General features: G+C 40.0%; 2 protein-coding genes across 3 annotated transcripts in view; one reads left to right on the top strand and one right to left on the bottom strand.

Moving 5' to 3' along the window:
• The window catches only part of RPL24 (ribosomal protein L24), a 191,202-nt gene that overhangs the window by 90,694 nt on the left and 81,141 nt on the right, over positions 1-19,367 (top strand). The gene's annotated exons all lie outside the window — the stretch shown is intronic.
• NFKBIZ (NFKB inhibitor zeta) overlaps positions 12,555-19,367 on the bottom strand; it is a 34,380-nt gene continuing 27,567 nt past the window's right edge. For both annotated transcript variants that reach the window (XM_083438365.1, XM_083438364.1), the window contains exons 6-12: positions 19,088-19,193; positions 18,693-18,839; positions 17,927-17,990; positions 16,981-17,150; positions 16,136-16,246; positions 15,829-15,996; positions 12,555-14,376 (exon numbers count right to left, since the gene is read on the bottom strand). In XM_083438365.1, coding sequence (XP_083294491.1) covers positions 14,323-14,376; positions 15,829-15,996; positions 16,136-16,246; positions 16,981-17,150; positions 17,927-17,990; positions 18,693-18,839; positions 19,088-19,193 — 820 coding nt within the window. In that variant the 3' untranslated portion in view covers positions 12,555-14,322. The remainder of the gene's footprint in view (positions 14,377-15,828; positions 15,997-16,135; positions 16,247-16,980; positions 17,151-17,926; positions 17,991-18,692; positions 18,840-19,087; positions 19,194-19,367) is intronic.

Below are 19,367 nucleotides of genomic sequence, written 5' to 3'. Positions count from 1 at the left end.
GTGAAGCAATTTGCTTTAGGCAGCACTTTAAATGGGGGTGGGTGAGAGAGATGAAAGCAGGATGCAGCAGTCTTTTAAAAGTGCTGACCCTAGCAGGGAGCGAGCACCATTTGGACTCCATTTTGCTCTGCAAAATGTATCGGACTGACACTGCCATTCGTTCTGCTCCCTTACAGCCCCTTTCTTTCCATATCCAACTCATGCCAATACCTTGATCAGTGCAACTGTAGCTCTACAGCAATTGGGTGTTTGGATGCACTGATTCTGCAACAGAATGGCATTATTATCATTGCCATTAGTCTTTTTTTGTTTTGTTTTAACAAAAAGCAAACTCAAAGCAGCTTACCATTGAAAAGTGCATAGGTACAAATGCCCTCACACCAGATCCTTTCTGACATTTTCCTTAACAGGTACTGTAACAAGCAAACTTTCCAAGGTTTCCTTTTTTACCTTTTTTTAATGCAAACCATAGTAAGTAGATTCAAACCCATTTTCTGATTTACCTATATCACACTATATTATGTGACTATGAAACATCCCCTGCCTCTGTTTCCTTTTGCATATTTCCTTTATGGGCCTGTCAATCGAAACTACCTCATGGCCTTAATAAACAGAGAGAGGGTTTGGAAAGCATGTAATGTTCATGTGACTCACCTGAAGAGGCGGCTACAGTAAATCTAGGCATGGCAATTAATTGCTCATGCAAATTGCAAGATGGTAAGGTTAAAGAGTTCGTGTGTGCTAAAGCATGAAGAGAAGATTTATGGAGAAAAGTGGAGTATGTGTATGTATAAATTTAAACATGAAACATGCAGTTCAGTAATGTGCCAAACTCCACTCACAGATTATAAAACCTAAATGCACTCTGAAAAGCAACTTTTGGGAATTTAACTAAAGCATTCCTTTCAAAGAAAAATATGAACCTGGAACCACTAAGCTGTTTGACATTCACAGGTCATCACTTGAAGTTGCAACTGTCAAATGATGAACATGCATGTACAGACATTGAATACTGGGAAGCAGATGCTTCTATGCACCATTTTCAGTCCCAGGTGGTGCAGCAAGAAAACTGCTAGCACATTTGCAAAGCTAAGCAGGGTCTGGTATGGTTTCAAATTGGATGGGGAACCACAAGTTGAGATTCCTGCAGTGCAAAGGGTTGATTGAACTTGATGACTCTCAGGGAACCTTCCAACTCTACAATTATATGATTCTAACTTCCATGTTTTGGTACAAATCAAGCACCTACAGCACGGGAATAGAAATGTACTGGCTTAAATCATCCAAAACTGCCATTTCACTGAGTGGCAGTCAGGGGTGAGACCAGTGGATGCAATCCCAATCTGCTATATACATAATGGCTATCTCCCTTTTCAGTTGACTGAACACTATTATGGCTGAATAAATATTGAAGTTTTATTGTGCGAGTAGTTTCTTTAAATGTTGCAGTGGATGGATTTAAAAATGAGGCCCATGCATGTCCAAAAAATATGAATGAAGTGTGAAAGGAAAGTTGTTGCCTGTTTGTCCACAGACTTTGCTTTTGATTGGAGAAATCCTGTGCACATCTGTTACTCTTCCAGACCAAGAATGATCCCATCTAAAAGCTCATAAGGAGATCAAGATGAAGTTATTTTAGCTCAAAGCTTTAGCAACAGAGCTGGTCCAGTGCAGATCTACACAAAGCAGATGTGTAACTTGTTTATGACCGCATTGAACTTCCTTTTACTGGGATCCATGACAGACTCATGTCACAGAATGTAAGCAACTTTTCACTTTTTAGTTCATGAGGCTTTGATTAATCTTAAAACATGTTATTTCACTTTCCTAAAATCCATCCACAGTTTGTATTCAACTAGCTTTTATTCAGAGTACACCCACTGAAATTAATAAAAATAATGGCCTAACAGAACTTCTCCAGCTTTTATTTACAAAATTATAGACAATCATTAATTTAGGAGAGTCATAATGTGCTTTGGCATAATACACAATATTGTCATTACACGAAAAGGCAATATTTGCAGTAACAAGTGCTAACAAGATCTGAAAGATAAACATGCATGTATTAAAAATTATGGCACATGGCAGACGTTTATGTTTATTAGCATGTCAGATAAGAGTTATCTGGAGTCATTGCTCCATATTTTTCCCAGATGCACACGCAATCTTTTTTAGATTTGCCCAGAGGGAGAAGGTCAATAGAGAACAATTGAGTATGTGTGAAAGTCTGTCTATCTCTAACTAACCCATGTACCTGTAGAATTAATCAGAACAAAGGGCTGAGTCAGGCGTGCATCATTATTTGTGCATTTATTTAACAGATTTCTAACCCACCTCTCCTAACACACTTACCATCCAACTTCAAACCTTCCTGCTCAAAGCAGGGATAGAAGAGTATGGCTAATGTGCCCAGCTCTTCAGCCCATCCATTGGGGTAGAGGTGCCAATTTGTTCAGAGGTCTGAGGGGGCCGATGGCGCACATGTGACATCGGGATGTGGCATGAGGCACATAAGAAGGAGCCAGGGGTGGAGCCAAATGCAGTGGCAGCATGGCCTCAATCACTGGTGGCTCCTCCTCTCTCTCGCTCGACTTCCTCTTCCTGTCACTCCCAAAGAGGAGGAGCTGCTGGCCACAGAAGCTGCACTGCACCACTCTTGGCTCCATAATTGGCCTCCTCTTCCTCCTTCTGACATTAACCAGGAGCTGCTTCCTCTCTCAGTATAAGGCAGCTCCCTTTGTTCCATGGAACAAAGCTTTTTTTTCAGCCAGAACCAGACGGAACTCAGTTCCGGCACCTCTCAGGTGGGCACCATTGCCATCATAAGAGAACAAGGGAGGTGTTCATGGTGAGTTCCGGCACCTCTTTTTCTATAAAAATAGCACTGAGTTTAAGAACTCTTGAGGAGGTCACTTCTGAGGGAGTGCAAATTACAAATTATGGTAGGGATACAAATGGCACACTGTGGAACTGAAATATGCCACCCAAGTAGTCACATTCTGGTTTCCTCACGGGCAGCCACACAGAGTTTATGCAGAATAATATTGATCAGTTTTGATATTCTGTTACATGTGATCAGTGTGTCATGGGCCGCAAGTAGGCTGTAGCTTTCACAACCTGAAACACAACACCTACATGGCTCCGTGACATGTGATGTTTTTGTGTAAGGTCCCCTGAGTAGAGTAGCTTGACAGATGCTTTTCAAACATGGCACATTCACAAGCCAACAGTGGCATAGCCTAGATTTCTCCATTGCCTTCTGCAGACCCTCCAATTGTCCCTGTTTTCCAGGGATGTTCCTGATTTAGAGAAGCCGTCCTGGTTTCTGATTTCATCCCAGAATGTCCTGCTTTTCCTTAGGATGTCCCTGTTTTCATGGGAGAAATATTTGAGGGTATGGAGTTAACTGACCCCTAAGTCGTCTGAAAACAATCCTGTATAGTGAAGGGTTTTTTTAAATGTTTATGTTATATTATGTTTTTTATAAGGTGGAAGCTGCCTTGAGTGGCTGAGGTCAGAATGTGTGGGGTTCAAATGGTAAAATTATCATGATGGAGAGGGATGTCCCTATTTTTCATCAGAGAAATGTTGGAGGTCATGCTTCTAATGAAATCTTGAACAGTGAGCAGTGTAGTCCTTGAACAGTGTAGTCAGATAATCTATGTGTTCTTTGGGGCGGGAGAGGGGAGACTATGCCACACCTTGACTCAAATCAAGGATCAAAAGGAGGAAGCTCTCCTGCTGCTATTACATCATAATGAGTACGAGAACCTTGCATGATTGACCACAATGAACTACAGTTCTGTAAATCCTTTAGCTGCATGTTAAAGAAACAGAGGATGTGGTCAGGAGGTGGAGTGGGAACTGAAATAGAACAGAAGAACTCGGGCCTTGATTGCTCTCACTTCAGACAATAAACCTGTGTGAGAGGTGAAAACTTTTGGTAATTACGGGTTGGTGGTGTTCATTTAAGCCCTGAAACCCAGGCAGGGGATTTATATGACAGCAGCTGATGCTAGTGGTTTCCTCTGTCTTTTTCTATATTAAATGAAGCCTCTACTTACGATTTACCTTGGGATATGCATAGCCATACACAAGCTGTTTTCTATAAAACAATTTTCTATGAAACTCATACATATAGGCTGATAGGATGGGCCTCTAATAACCTTACCTGACAATCACCAAGGGGTTCTTTTTTATTAAATGCACCCAGGGGAGGAATCAGTGGAGAGTAAATTTCCTTTTCCTCATCCTCTTGCTACAGCAATTAAGTAAACAGTCCCATATCTAGAGAGCTTCCAGATTGTCACTATTTTTTGAGTGGGATTGAAACATGTACCAGCAAATTCAGAATGCACAATTATAATTGAGCGGTATTGCATAACAAATATGCTTCCCCAAACAATGGGACTTTTTGAGATAAGGAAAGTGCAGGATACCACTTGCAATGTCACCTATCTTCTCTGCAAACAAATCAGAATAAATGCTCATTAAGTAGCCAACTGTTGTCTAATCTTCTTGCAAATAAATCAGAGCAAATGTTCAATAAACAGATCATGTGAAATCACTCAGAGCCTTGCATATTCCGAGCATGTATGAGACAAGAGGAAGAAAGGAGAGGACAAAGGGTAGAAGGCCAAACTCCATTGCAACGTCACTGCAATATGAGCTCTCAGAGCTATCAGTGTCACACAGCTCCTGAAAGAAATGATTGATTGCATCCTAGAGATTGTAAGTCTAGAGCTTTGTGGCTGTATTGGGTGCTATCAGGATTTCTGCTTGAAGTGTTAGATTAATAGGAGGCAATCGCTTGATCAAGGATAATACAGGGTGTTATTTCAAAACATGGTGTTTTCACTTTGGACTCAGGAAATTAATATAAATAAGGGTTCAACTACAGGCAATGAACCTGATGCCACTGTATAAATCACTTGACCAATCAACTGGAAATGGTCAAAACAAAAGGGCTTTGAACAGGGCATCTAAGATAAAGAAAGTGGAAGCCTGACAAATGTGCTAGGGGAGGCAATTCCATAGATGAAGTCCAATCACAGAAAAGGCACACTCCCCAGCAGGCATCACTTCACCATCTCCACACCATATATTTAAAGCACATGACTTCTCCCAAAGTATCCTGGGAACTGTAGTTTGTTGAGGGTGTTAGGAATTGTAGCTCTGTCAGAGATATGTGTGACTTCACACTTAATGATGGAGGGTCTCAGTAGAAGAACTTAACATATGTCTGTGTGGACATAATACCATGCTAAGAACTGTAGAAATCTGGCAGCTTGAGAATTAGACTACAAGTAGGAAGTTATGGTTGTAACTCCATTTTAGCAAGCTTCCCTGCCCCTGGGGACTTCGCTACCTTTCAACCTCAGTTCTCCGTGTATAAAACGAGAACCTGAAAGATTAGCCTCGCTCAGACTTTGTAAGTATGAATGAGATAAGAACGGCAATAAAGTTCAGGTACTAAAACGTTTGCTTTTATTTGTAACGATCACCTTGCGTGAGAGCAAGGCAAAATGGAGGGATACACAAAGCATGCCTTGGAGGGCAAAACAAGCTGAGCCTCGTTGCAGAGAACTTTTGGCGTTTAGGTTGCTTTCCTCATGGCACTGCTGGCAAAGCGAGCTCCACCAAAAAACGATCCCACGGCGGTGGAGAAACAGATCCAAAGCGAAGAAAAACTTCCCTCAGCCCTTTCCTCATCGCACGCACAACATGCCAAGGCAGAGAAAGGCATTGGGCTACATCCAAGCTTTGCATACTTCACCCATCTCCTCTGTTCTCTGGCCAGCACTCCACCTTAGTGACTCACTGTGCCAGTCTATGCTGCTTCACAACCTGCTTTCTTCCACCTCCGCATGTGATTCATAGGAGTTTTGGCATACATGAAGAGTCTTTGGGTTTTGATCTGATGGGCCACCAAATGGAGAACGTGATTGAAATATACCAGGCGTATAGTGCATGGGGGCACAATTTATGCATTTGTTGAATAAGAACTCTCATTGTGTTCATTAATGTACTGATGGTGATAATGGGTTTTAGAACATTCAAGGTGATACATTATGTTGGTAAACCTTACAAGAACTCTAACAAAGAAATAAATCAGTATTGTAGTTGGGGACAAAGGCACACAAGTTAGTGTAGTGAGGGTTTTTATTTTTCCAGTGGGGTAGGCTGTATTCCTGAGTCCCTTCTAATTTCCGAATCCAACAAGGATTCAAGCGTTGGACTAGCCAGGCAAGTTTCGTGATAGGAAGTAGGAGCCAAAGATTAAGGTAACAAAGGAAGTGGCTGTGTGCAGAAGACAAATGGGTGGGCCTTCCTCAACTCTCTGGTAGTTAGAAAAACAAATGCCAGAGTCAAGATGTGTGAGCTAGAAGCTAGACGCTGGAAGAAGGCTGGGCAGCTGGGAGATAGAGCCGTGCCTGATTTCTTTTGGAAAGTAACGCTGTGGCTATGGGAAAAGCAAGACCCTCTTGGAGTCTTAACGGTGTGAGCGCTACAGCATAGGCTCAGGTTGTATATATGTGTAAATAAACCATATCTAAAAGACACCACAGTCTCTGCTTTCCCTCTTTCCAAGGAAATTGAACCCTGGGTAGGCACCTGGATCCCTTGGAAACTTGCACCACTCAGAGATTGTGGTGGCATGCAATATTATCTCTTTCAAAATTTGATTCTGGAAGAACATAAAATGCTGCAGGCAATGGAATTGTATTTACTTAGAGAATAAGCCTACCAGAGTTCTGATCATTGCCTTAGCCTTGAGGAAGCATCTGAAGAGGAAACAGTTTTGTTCATAGTCAGCCTTTGAGCTCTTCGCCAAAGATGATGTCAACTGTTTAGAAAACTGAAATGAGGCCACCACACATTCAAAGAGATTGTGTGATGTTTGTCATTCAAGGCAACATTTGTTATCTACTCCTACAAATAAATATGTTTCAATGGTTATGTCGGAAATGGTCTGTTTTCTTTCACTCATTTAAAGATGTACTACTCATTTAAAGATGTACTACTATACTTTGTATTCTACTTTGTGTATTTCTTGTTGAATATGTAGACCTGGGCTGGTGAACCTCTGCTCCTCAACGTGCTGCTGGACTTCAAGTCCGACCATTATTGACCATCTGTCATGCTAGCTGGGACTGGTGGGAGCTGGATTCCAAAAACCACTAGAAGGCAGCAAATTAGCCAACTGTGATATGTTGGTCTTCTTCAAATAACAGAGCTTATGTAAAAGTTGGAGAAGTGTTATTTTGAGGGAAGATTTAAATTGTGGTGTATGCAACAAAACCATGACCACATCATAAAGCAGCAAAAATGGGTAACTTGTGGCATGCCAGATCTTGATGGAGTTCCCTTCCATCAGCCCCACCCACATGGCCAATGGTCAAGGATTTGGAATGTCATAGGTTTCCATTCCTGACATAAAGGCTTCATCTTCTAAGCAGTTGGACAAGCACTGAAATATGATGTGGAAATTAGAATCAAAGGGAGGAGACATTCTGCAAGAGTACAAGTTGTAGAAGATATTATTTCTCCTGAGGATCCAGACACTGATGATTAATGGAGCATAACTCCAACACCCTTGTCTACAATCCACATGGGCCTTGAACTGAGCCATGCCTGTTGCAACTCTCAACACTTTTAAAAAGAAACTTGACTTTTTGCAGTTAGGAAAGTAATCGGGAACTGTATTGAGAAGTACGGAATGAATGAACAAATGATTAAAGGGAATACATCGAAACACCCCACAAGCAAATTAGGATGAATGTTAACCTAATCAGAACAAATGCTCAACAAATATTGTACATAATATAACCTCCATGTAAGTTGCGTGCAAACAAATCAGGTTGAACACTCAATAAATAGGTCATCTGGAGGAGCCATAAACTAATCCAACTGCATTTAAGTTTTGCCTTTTAGGTACCACTGAAGCAATAGCATCAGTGGGTGTTGGCTCCTCTTGCTTTCTAAGTTAATTAAGCTATCACTTCGTTTGATCATAGTTCATGTGCCATGTTCTTTAGCTGCAATCCTTAGCATACTTGCTTATTTAAAAGTTAAGACACTAAAATCAATGGAAAATCAATGGGACTTCAGAGTAACCTTATTAAGTGATAGGGTGTAACACAGGGATTTATTGAGTGTTATAGATGCTAACTACAAAGACTTGGATAAGATCAGCTGTACCATACTCTGATGGGCCATATAAAGAATAATCATGAGAGAAGATAATAGCAGATAATGACTGTTCCAACAGAGGAATTGACCAATCTAAAGAGAAGAGTGGGAGAAGAAATTGACTGGGGTGGCAAGCGCTAGGAAAACTGCCAGTTAATTAAAGAGCTGTAAGTGGCTATAATTAAGGATGACAAGAAGGGGAGAGGTAATTTGCAGGCAGTAAACTAGGTCATAACTAGCAAAGAGCCTGGGGGCCCTTTAAATGAAATATGACATCAACACGAACATTGAATCAACCAAAACAGATGCCATCAATTTTACGTGTTCACGGATCTTTAGCATAGCTACATCTTTAGCAATGGACATTAATTATTTTCCTGTGGTGCTTTAGACATAGGAATTGATTTCTAATGAGAATTTATTTCCCATTAGAGTAGATAACCACACTCAAAGTACCCTTGGCGTATACATAAATGTATTTTCCTTTATGCTTTACCAAATACATTGGCTCTCGCAAATCGAATAGGCTCAAACTAGGGTGGTATCCAAGGGGACGTTTTGAAATCAGTAGATAAGTTACTTAAGTCCATGAGGACAGGTGGGTTTACCACGAATATGACTAACATTTGGATATCACTCCTAAAACTTTAGTTTAAGCTTTACGGGTGACTGAACTTCCAATTAAAGCCTGCAGCTCTCACATTAATCTTTTCCATGTGAGATGTAAAAATATGGGAAGGACTTGAAGTAATATTCCCAGATTGTGAAATTATAGTGCAAAAGTGATTTCATGATTCAAAATCAAAACAATCATGTGAATTTTAGAGCTATCAACCTATTAAAAAGAATTATGATCAATCATTTCCATTTTAGTTCATCAATGTTGAAGTGTTTAAAATAATAATTGTAAGACAAATAAAATTAACTTACAATTTTAATAAAAATATTCTCACTCATTGTTAGAAGGAAATGTCATCCTTAATATTTCCTTTCTAAGCTTCCTATTACATTAGCACCCTAGAACCAAAACCATAAAGTATGCTTATTTCTAGCTCCTCTAGATATGCCAATACCAGAAAAGAACTATTAATTTTCTGACTTTTCAGTCAGTTCCCAGAATGCTTTGAGTATGAGACAGAATGTAGGACGGGTTGCCAAAATTTTAACTTGCGCCCGCAGCATTTTAACTCAAAGTGCACACTTACATGTTCCCAAATTTTGCCTCAGAGTGCCATTTCACGTGCTAATGCATTGGGGGCAGAGGCCGCATTCACACCATACAGTTAAAACACTCTTATACTACTTTAAACATTCATTGCTTCCCTCAAAGAATCTTGTGGACTGTAGCTTGTTGAGAGTTGTTAGGAGACCCCTATTCCCCACATATATAGCTATGGTTCTCAAAGTAGCTTAACCAGTCCTTTTTTATTGGGGGGTGGATGACAGGGGTACGCATACCCCTAAACATTTTATGAATTTAGGTTTGGCCTCACTGAGGGGCAGAATTTCAATATGAGTAGAAAAATGAGAGTGCCGCTAAACATTTTTTTTAGAAAAAAAAAGCACTGAACTGAGCTTAACAAGCAGTCCCTCTTCCCAGGGAATTCTGAGACCCATAGCTCTGTGAGGGGTCTCCTAATAATTGTAAGCACCCTTAACTATTGTTCCCAGGATTCTTTGGAGGAAGCATTGACTGTTCAAACTCATATAAGAGTGCTTTAGATGTATGATGCAGATATGGTGTGTGTGTACAGAAAGGTGCTTCCTCCATACTTGTCCCACACAAGCTTCATTGGGCAAGGCGGGTGATGTGGAAATTCTGTGGTGGTGGTGGTGGGAATACCTGTGAACACTCATGTCTGTGGAGCTCTTTTGCCCTCTGTGAGGGAATACAAGCACTGGGTCCACCCATGTTTTTTTCCGCTGCCATGAGCTTAGGAACACATAATAGTTCTGCCTCTGCTGGAGTTCAACTGGAGTCTGCTCCTGGCCCATTCTTCACCCTACCTTCTGGTCCTCCAAAACACTATGATTTTCAGTTTGGGGAATTCAATCCTGACAGCATTTTCTACCACTGATTAAAACGGGCCTGCCTTTGGCTTTCCGGTTCCGGTCTTCCTTAAGGGAGGCAGCTCCTACGACAGCAGATTGTTGGCGAAGGAAAAACAAGGATGATTAAGGGTCATTATCCTTGCTAGTCCCAGCCCTCCAGGGACAGGGGGGAATGGGCTTCACTCGCAGTTCATCTTGATACCTGGCTCTCGCTCTAGCATGAAATGTGGGAGGCAGGGAGGTGCTGAGTGCAAAAGCACTTCGCTTACTGATAACCTTCCTATGCCACCACTAAGAAACAGAGGTACTCCTGTTAATTAGAGCTTAATTTGGACTAATGTACAGGCACGTGCTAGAAAAGATGAGATCACAAACTGTGGAATGGATCCAACTGCAAAGTTGTTAAGGTTTGAACTTGAGAAAAAACTTCATTCAGTGTAAAAGACGTGGGGGGGGGGAGCCTACTGTTTCTCCATGCAAGGTTTTTTTCTTTTCATTTATGATTTGGCAACCTTCCCTGGAATGTTAGTTCAATTTATGTATGTGCAAGTGAGGAAAGAGGGCACGGGATTGCAGATACGGATTTTATACATTAAATGGAACCGTGTGTGCAAAAAAAAGGGGGGGAAAGGGAGAAATGCTTTATTTTGCAAAAGACTATATATATATATATATATATATATATATATATATATATATATTTGTTCACATCTATTACTACACAGTGGAATACACAGCAGTGCCTGTGGAATTTCCAGGTGGCCTGCCATTTGGTCACTGACATCCAACCTGCACAATTTTTCTTCAGGCCATGTCCTGATGCTCAGAATTTGGGAAATTGTCATATTATTATTTATTACATTTCTTATCCACCCAGAGGACAGGCAAGAAATCTAATAAATAAGATCAAAAGCTGCTGTTTTCTTATAGGACTCGGCCTGCTCTGCCACACCTGAAGACATCAGAATCTGAAACAATTAATTTACCAGAATAATATTATGAACAAGGTATGGAACTATAACAGGTAGATAGACAGCTCTAACAAGGCTCCACTGTGAAAAACTATTCAAATTGTGCTTTCGCATCCATATCATACATTTAAAGCACTTATCCCGGGGCCCCCAGGCATGGAATCCTGGGAACTCTAGTTTGTTAAGAATGCTGGGAATTGTAGTTCTGCAAGGGAAACTGCTTGCAGGTTTCCCACGGACATCTGATTGGCCATTGTGGAAATGGAACACTAAACAAGATGGACCATTAGCTTGATCCAGAAGGCTCTTCTTAGGTTCTTTTGTTCAAGTATTTTAGTTTAACTGGGACATAGGTCAGAAGTGAATTAAGCCTACAGAAATAAAGATTAAAGGGAGGCATAATAAGAGTGTAAATATTTAAACAGTTGCTTTCCAGATGAAATGTTTAGTGCTCTGTTGCCACAAAGAATAGGGCAAGAGGTTTTTATCATAGGAAAGTATCTTTATGTTAGACATTAGGGAAACTTTTAAATCCTATTTTATCCTTAGACAATGGAACAAAGGGACATTGTAGCATTTTCTTCATGGGAAGGTTTTCCCAGAAAGGTCAGCTGGATACATATTCCGGTATTGGTGTGGTAAATATTTTTTCAGGGCAAGGGATTGAATCTGACGGTGCTTAAAGATAACTTCCTATGTATGATGAGAAAAATGTTGCATGGTAAGAATAGCCGATTGGTAGGAAGGTGCCTCTTTGGTGGAAGAGGGACCAAAGTCTCCAGCCTGAGATCAAAACAATGGACCCGTGCACTAGTATTAAACAGATGTCACACTGCCAGTTAAATGGCACTAAAAGAGCTTCTCTAGTTGTTGGAACAGTGCAAAGCTGTTGTAAATTGATATGACTGAAATATGTTCATCAAACTGAACAACTGTATATGTACTTACTGATTTTGCATAACTTATCCTGTTAATCATGGAAAGAGTCTGCATATATGCAATAACTCTGCCGACTAGCCATCAGGAATCATGCTTGGCAACCGTGGGTTTTTAAGATTTTGTGAAGCATTGACTACATATTTTCAAGATACATCAAGGACTACACTTTTGGAATTTATGAAGGGGAAGGTGGGGGAACACTGAGACTCTCAAGGTGCTGTTCTGTACCAATTCCTAAATGCTCTGTTCATCTACCAGATTACAGACAACCTTTTTTATCACTTGGAAAAGTAAAAGTTATTTGTTCAATGTTATGTCAAAAAGCCCAGATTATTGAGCTTGTACCCTTAAGAAGGCCTGGATATCAGCAAAACATTCAGCCAAATCATGAGACGCCAATGCTATTGATTAAACAACTTTATTCCAAAATGTGTATCAGATATTACAAGAATAAGCTCTGCTTTGGAGATAACATTGCTCCAATTATTTGTCTACAAGACATACTTGGTCAAACAATATGATCAGAATAACTATGGAAAAGATATGCAATGCAGAATAGTCACTCAGGAAACAGTAAATGTACAGAGGGAGTAGACTTAAAAGCATGCTGCATAATTGTATAAGCAAATAACTATATAAATGTATTTAATATGTTTTATCTACATTATCTGAAGTACTAATTTGAAAATTGTCAACAACAACAAAAATAGTTACTACCATTCTTAAAACATTAATACTTGGCTGCCTACGATACCTATGAGGTAAAAACAATACAATAGAATTAAATTTCTGCAAAGCCCTGAGAAATACTTTTCTCAATTCAAAAACAGAGAGACAAATTCAGCATATGAACATAAGACAAACCTTGATGGATCTTCCCAAGGGTTCATGTAGTCCAGCACCCTATTTCTAACCATCGTCAGACATATGCCTCTGGGAACGTCATATGCAGGGCATGAAGCAATGATATCCACACCCTGTTTCTTTCCAGGCAACTGACATTCTGAAGATGAAGTTTCCACCTCCCATCATCCCTGACCACTGGACATGGTGTCTGCAAAGGCTGATGGGTCATTTTTATTGAGCTATCCATCACAATGCCAAGACTTCCTTTACAATTTACTCTGAGGTCAGCAAATTTAGATCCCATCAGGGTATATGTGAAATGGGATCTTTTTGCCCAAGTGTAAATCACTTGACAATTACACTGAATCTCATTTGTCATTTTCTTGCCTGTTTGGAGCTCTTTATTCAAACTAATTTGGTGTCATTTGCAAACCCAATTACTAATATACTCAAGAACGTGCTTAATCCCTTATCTGAAATGCACAGGTGAAGAACCAACTTTAACCTCTCTATAAATGCTTCTTATTAAGTTAGAAACTCTGAAATAACTCTGAAATAAGAAGTGGAGAATATATAATGGTGTGAAAATCAAATGTTATTCCAATTAAATGTAAAGAGAATAACTTAAAATGGGGGGGGGGGGGAGACAGTCCAAAATGTTTTCTTTTCTTTTTTTTAGTTTTCATAAACTGTTGCTGGAAAACTGGAGATGATAAATGTTCCCTTCATAAATTAGTCTGCAAGCTGACTACACAGGTATCAACTCCCTCAACAAAAACATACCTATAAAAGCCATTAAATGCTTATAACAACTTTACTGAATTCTACACAGAATTCTCAAATTTAAAAGTTAAAAAATTGTTTTGTCCTGTATCAAACTGCAACAAACTATTACAATTCGAAAATCACAAAGCATCCTATACATGGTACTGCATAAAATAAAACAAGTATGATATAAATGTTTACTTGAAAAATGTTATGTTAGTATTCTTAAAAAGCTTATGTTTCATGTAATGAACAACAGCTCTAGAGTGTTTAAGTTTCTTTTTGAAAAGTAACAATTATTCTTGCCTGATATTTGTTACACTACTGTTGTAAAGTCAGTTAAATGGACCAGCTCAGACTGATCCAAACTACCTGGGTATGAAACATTCCCATCTGGTTCAGAAGTGTTGCCATTAACCCACTATATAATAGTAAACAAGATATTTTTGTTTCATAGAAACAACTAACATTTGCCTCCACTGGACAAATGGTCTATTTACAGTAACATCGGCTGCCTAACTGACAGCGAGCGTAGGTCATCGTTCACTCATGGAGCTTAATAGACTGGCGATCTCTGCTGAGTCGTTTTTCCTTTCAAGACCCGTCTTATCTGGAGAACGAAAGAGAATCAACAGGTTATCAACGTTCACCGATTCTGACATTATGAAAAAATACGTTACAGTTCCAAATACATCTACTAACACCTAACTCTCATTGAACGTGAGGAGACTTAATTTCCAAGGAAAACATGCCTAGTAGAGTGGTACCTCTGGATGCGAACGGGATCCGTTCCAGAGCCCCATTCACATCCTGAAGTGGACGTAAGACACGACTGCGTATCTGCGTGGGTCGCGTTTCGCCGCTTCCGTGCATGCGCGCAACGTCATTTTGAGCGTCTGTGCATGCGCGAGCGGCGAAACACAGAAGTAAGGTGCTCTGTTACTTCCTGGTCGCTGCGGAGTGCAACCCGAAAATATTTAAGCTGAAGCATATTCACCCCGAGGTATGGCTGTACCACGCTGACAGTTACACATCAACTGAAATTAACAAAGCTATCTATCCAACTAGGTTTCCAGATAAATTCTGATAGTATAAAAGCCAGATTTCATCACCATAGCTGTACAGTCAGTCAAGTCAACAGGATTGCAATAGTTTAGCTGTTTACTGACCTGCCCATGACGCAGTTTCTAAGAAACGTACAGGGCATAAAGAGTTTTTCAGGTAAAGGATTATTCAGGTAAATAATCAACCCAAGCTCAAAAGACTGATGTTTACATCCGTAGCTTTACAGACTGGAATAACTCAGTCAGCAGAGCATGAGACTCTTAATCTAAATCATGGGTTCGAGCCCCACATTGGACAAAAGATTCCTGCACTACAGGGGGTTGGACTAGATGACCCTCATACTCCCTTCCAACTACACAATTCTATGATTCTATGTGCATAATTATGTTGATACCACACATATTTTTATTTTTAGTTGCTCAACATCTCTCAAAGCAAGAGTCTCTTCCTAAAAATAAAGTATGAACTTACTATCTAGGAATAAGGGAGGAATTCAGCTCAGTCTGGATTTTAATGTGAACCCACCTAATTTGCAGTGTGCAAATTGAAACACAGTTATCCTTTGAAATTCATAAAATGCATGCATTGGTGAATATCTATATATATAGAGAGAGAGAGAGAGATGATAGATAGACAGATGATAGATAGATAGATAGGTAGATAGATAGATAGATAGATAGATGATAGATAGATAGATAGATAGATAGATAGATGATAGATAGATGATATATTCACCAATGCATGTATTTTATATATACACACACACACCCCAGGAAAAATTCGTTGCACAAATGTTCATATTAGGAGAAATTTGCACTAAAATGGTGATGAGTTTTGATGCAGATTTTTATTTTTGTAAGGCAAACAAATATGGAAATGTGAAGACTGAACTTGGGGGGGGGGAGAGAAACTGAAAGATGCCAAAACTGACAGAGCTGTCCATCCTGATTACCATTCACTACACTTGAAAAGAGCTCCAGCTAGTTGGATCTCTTACCTCAACTCCTACAGGGCCATCAGGTACTAGGTGAACCGGCTGCTCATTTTCCAAGTTCCTGGCACTGGGATCAGCTCCCTTCCGCATCAACAAGCGAACTGCATCCAGCTGACTCACCCGATGCTGCAAGCTGGCAGCTACATGGAGTGCGGTATTACCATTATACGCCTGGATGAGGTATAGAAGAAACACCATTATTCTTTTAAAAAATGTATACGCAGGATGCTTTGTTTCTACAAGCAGCTACATGCTGAATTAGACATAGTGCTTTATGCTAATCTCTACTGCTGGCTCAACAGTAACGTACCTTGGCATTGATAAAGGAAAGGCAAGTAGGCAGCTCTAAAAACAAACGAAGGAGTTCCACATTTGCTTCTTCCGCTGCTAAGTGAAGGGCAGAACGGCCACTTTTACGATCCTGTCCAAGGGAATGGGGAGAAGCCCAGTTAATTTTACACAATAAGCACTGAACCACTTACAAAATGCCAGAAATAATAATAAACTGCATGAAAACATAAACTGCTCTACATAGTTTCTTTTATTTGTCCCTACAACTTCAGAGGTCGCCACTAATATTTCCATTTTACAGAAAGAAAATGAATCTAGGGGATTACAGGGGCACCTAACGATTCAAGGCTGGGGTGGGATTTGAAGTTTGGAACCTTTATCTCCCCTTGTCCGAGTTTAACAGTGTTGGGACACAATAACTCTAGAATAATTAAGACCAAGTAATTCCAAGCTTCGACTCCCAAGAGAACCTAGCTTTCAGTCTACTGCTGGATTTATCAGTGTTTGCACAACCCAGCAAGAGTCACCCATGATGAAATCCCAATTAAATTAATGAGACACAAAACAATTCAAGCATGTTTACTCAGAAATAAGCCCCAGTGATTTCAATGTGGTTTACTTCCAAGTATGCTTAGAATTGCAGCCTCAGTTAGTTTAATGTTAGTTCCATTAAATTTAGTGGAATGTATACCCCTATCCTACACATGTCTACTGACAAGGGCTGATAATAGTCCAAAACTGTGGAGACTGAGGAGACTGTCTGAAGCTGGTGCAGACATTGAAACAGACGCTAAAAAATAGTATGTGACTCAACTCACTGACACAAATCTGGGCTTGTTATCATGATTTTCTTGCCATACTTACTCTGGCTTCAACAGAGGCCCGCATCTCAATGAGAAATTTGATGGTGTCTGCCAACCTCTTGCCTTTCAACCTTAATTCCTGGACCTCAGGAGTGTGAGGTGACTGCTGGCTCTCTATGTCATGTACCACAGCATTATGGGCCACCACTGCACAGTGCAATGCTGTCAAACCTAATAATGAAACACAACAAGTGAGCAATTTTAAAAAACAACAACAACACTGTTTTGAATGACTCCCTTCTCCAATGACTGACTCAGAAACTTTAGTCAACCCAAATACCAGTAAGCCAGGTTTCAACTGCTGTTTGTTTGTTTGCAATGCAAACCCTTAAAGGATTTTTAACCTGTTTCCAACATCACTTTAGAGAAAGAACTAAGGTAAAGTTGCTTGGCAACTGGAAGATGTAAAATTAAGTATACATATTTTTGAAAAGCCTTTCCACATGTAGATACCCTTAACAAAAATATAGTTCAGGTTTACCAGATACCACTGTCCCAAATAAGAAAAGAATAAAAGATATCCACGGGTTTTAATGGGTAGTTATGATTTTTGATTCCTCTAATGACAGTGGCACACCAACGTTTTGACTTAAATTACATGGGGCAGTCATCCTGCTACCATCATGTCCAGCTGCCTTGCATTCCCAACACAGTGGAGCAGGGTCTGATTTGTATATTGATGAGCTGGAGAGCATCAAGTGTAAGATCAAATATGAACGCGTATTTCACTAGCTTAAATTATTTAGTAGAGGCCCTGATTGCCTTCCCCTGCTCCAAATGTTGCTTTGCATTTTTCTATTTTGAAGTGGGTGTCAATAATCAAATATTCTTGTAAAATATTCCATCTGAAATCCAAGGGCCTAAGCAGCAGCAACAACAAATTCAGCATGTTTTTATTAGGTGTTTTGCCTAACACAACACAGAAAAAGGGACTCTTGGCTACTCACCATCATAATTTGTTGCCTCCCAGTCTACGTATTGGTTGCTTACAATGGCTCCTTTCTCAATTGCCTGTAGGTGCGAAATGAGAGCATAAGTTAATCCTGTACAACTACGCACAATGGTAACTGAAACCTCCACATATTATTCTAGATTATTTAGATTATTGTAACCAATATTATTCAGTCAGTAAATCTACTGAGATGGCGTTCCACAGTCATGCAGAATATTAGAAGTAAGGCTCACAGATTTTTAAAAAAACATTCAGTCCTTTTGTAAACTGCTTTTCGTAAATGGAATTAGTTATAGTGAAGCCTAAGTCTTTCTTAGCATTCTGCAGAAACAGCTACCTGCAATTAAATTTCTTTAATGCTCTTTCTTTGCTCAATTTCATTACTTTTGGGGTGTGCTACAGGATCCACATAGTATTACCACCACACACAGTCACTTCTAGGGGTAAAAACTACCTTTCTATACTCAGCTACACTCCTCCTATTGTGGGGAGAACAGGATGTGGTGAGAACTTAGCTGGCTTGTGAGTTGGGGAGTGGCATGTTCCACAGGTCATAACATGTAATGGAATACAAGCTCCTTAGCAGTCATTTACCAGATTCCAAAGCATTAGTATTAGTATAACCCCCAAGTACTAGAGGCACCAAAGGAAAGGCATATATATATATATATATATATATATATATATATATAATCTTTACTGTACATGCTACATGTCAGGAGAAAGGGTGATAGTTGGAAGATTCAGTTCTGGCCGCTTACCTGAAGGACTTGTGCATGCCCCTTTTCAGCGCACACATGCAAAGGCGTCCTACCCCAGCAATCTGTTGTATTCACTTGCGCCCCAAGGCTAACCAAGTCCTGTACAATGAGGTGCTGGTTTGCAGCCACAGCCACCTGCAGGGCACTCTGTAAGAATGAAAAACAAGACGTTCACCAAAATCCTACCAGAAAATAGCAATCACCGAAGTATAATGAAATATTCCCAATAAGCTACAACCATTTCAGAGTGCAGCTTGCCCAATGTACTTCTAAGGCCACCGTTATAAATTAGCCGCCATGTTAACCTTTGACGTTAATATTAACAGGCATTCAAAGGTGTTTTGCATTAAGTCTTGGAGTCGTGCAGTGGAAGCCAGTTACGCTGAGAGCCTCACCTGGCCATTGTGTTCTTTAATATCCAGCATGTGTAGGGCTACCATCTTTCTTGCCAACACATAGGAAACTGCTCGGCGCCCCTGGGCAACTGCAATGTGGAGAAACCTGTGGGGAATAAATACTGTGTTGGTTTCCTTTTTAATATTGAAAAAGCACATGTGTTTAAGGTGTTATGAAAACCCCTTCCCTTAAAAATATCCTAAACCCCAAACAACCTATGGAACTTGCAGACTGCAAGGGATACCATAAATCATTACACTGTTGAATGCACACCTCAAT

The sequence above is a fragment of the Podarcis tiliguerta genome (genome assembly GCF_965153285.1).
Source record: "Podarcis tiliguerta genome assembly, chromosome: 4".
In the NCBI taxonomy this organism is placed as follows: domain Eukaryota; kingdom Metazoa; phylum Chordata; class Lepidosauria; order Squamata; family Lacertidae; genus Podarcis; species Podarcis tiliguerta.
Note: the sequence above shows the minus strand (reverse complement) of the source record. Positions and strands in the feature narration are given on the sequence as shown.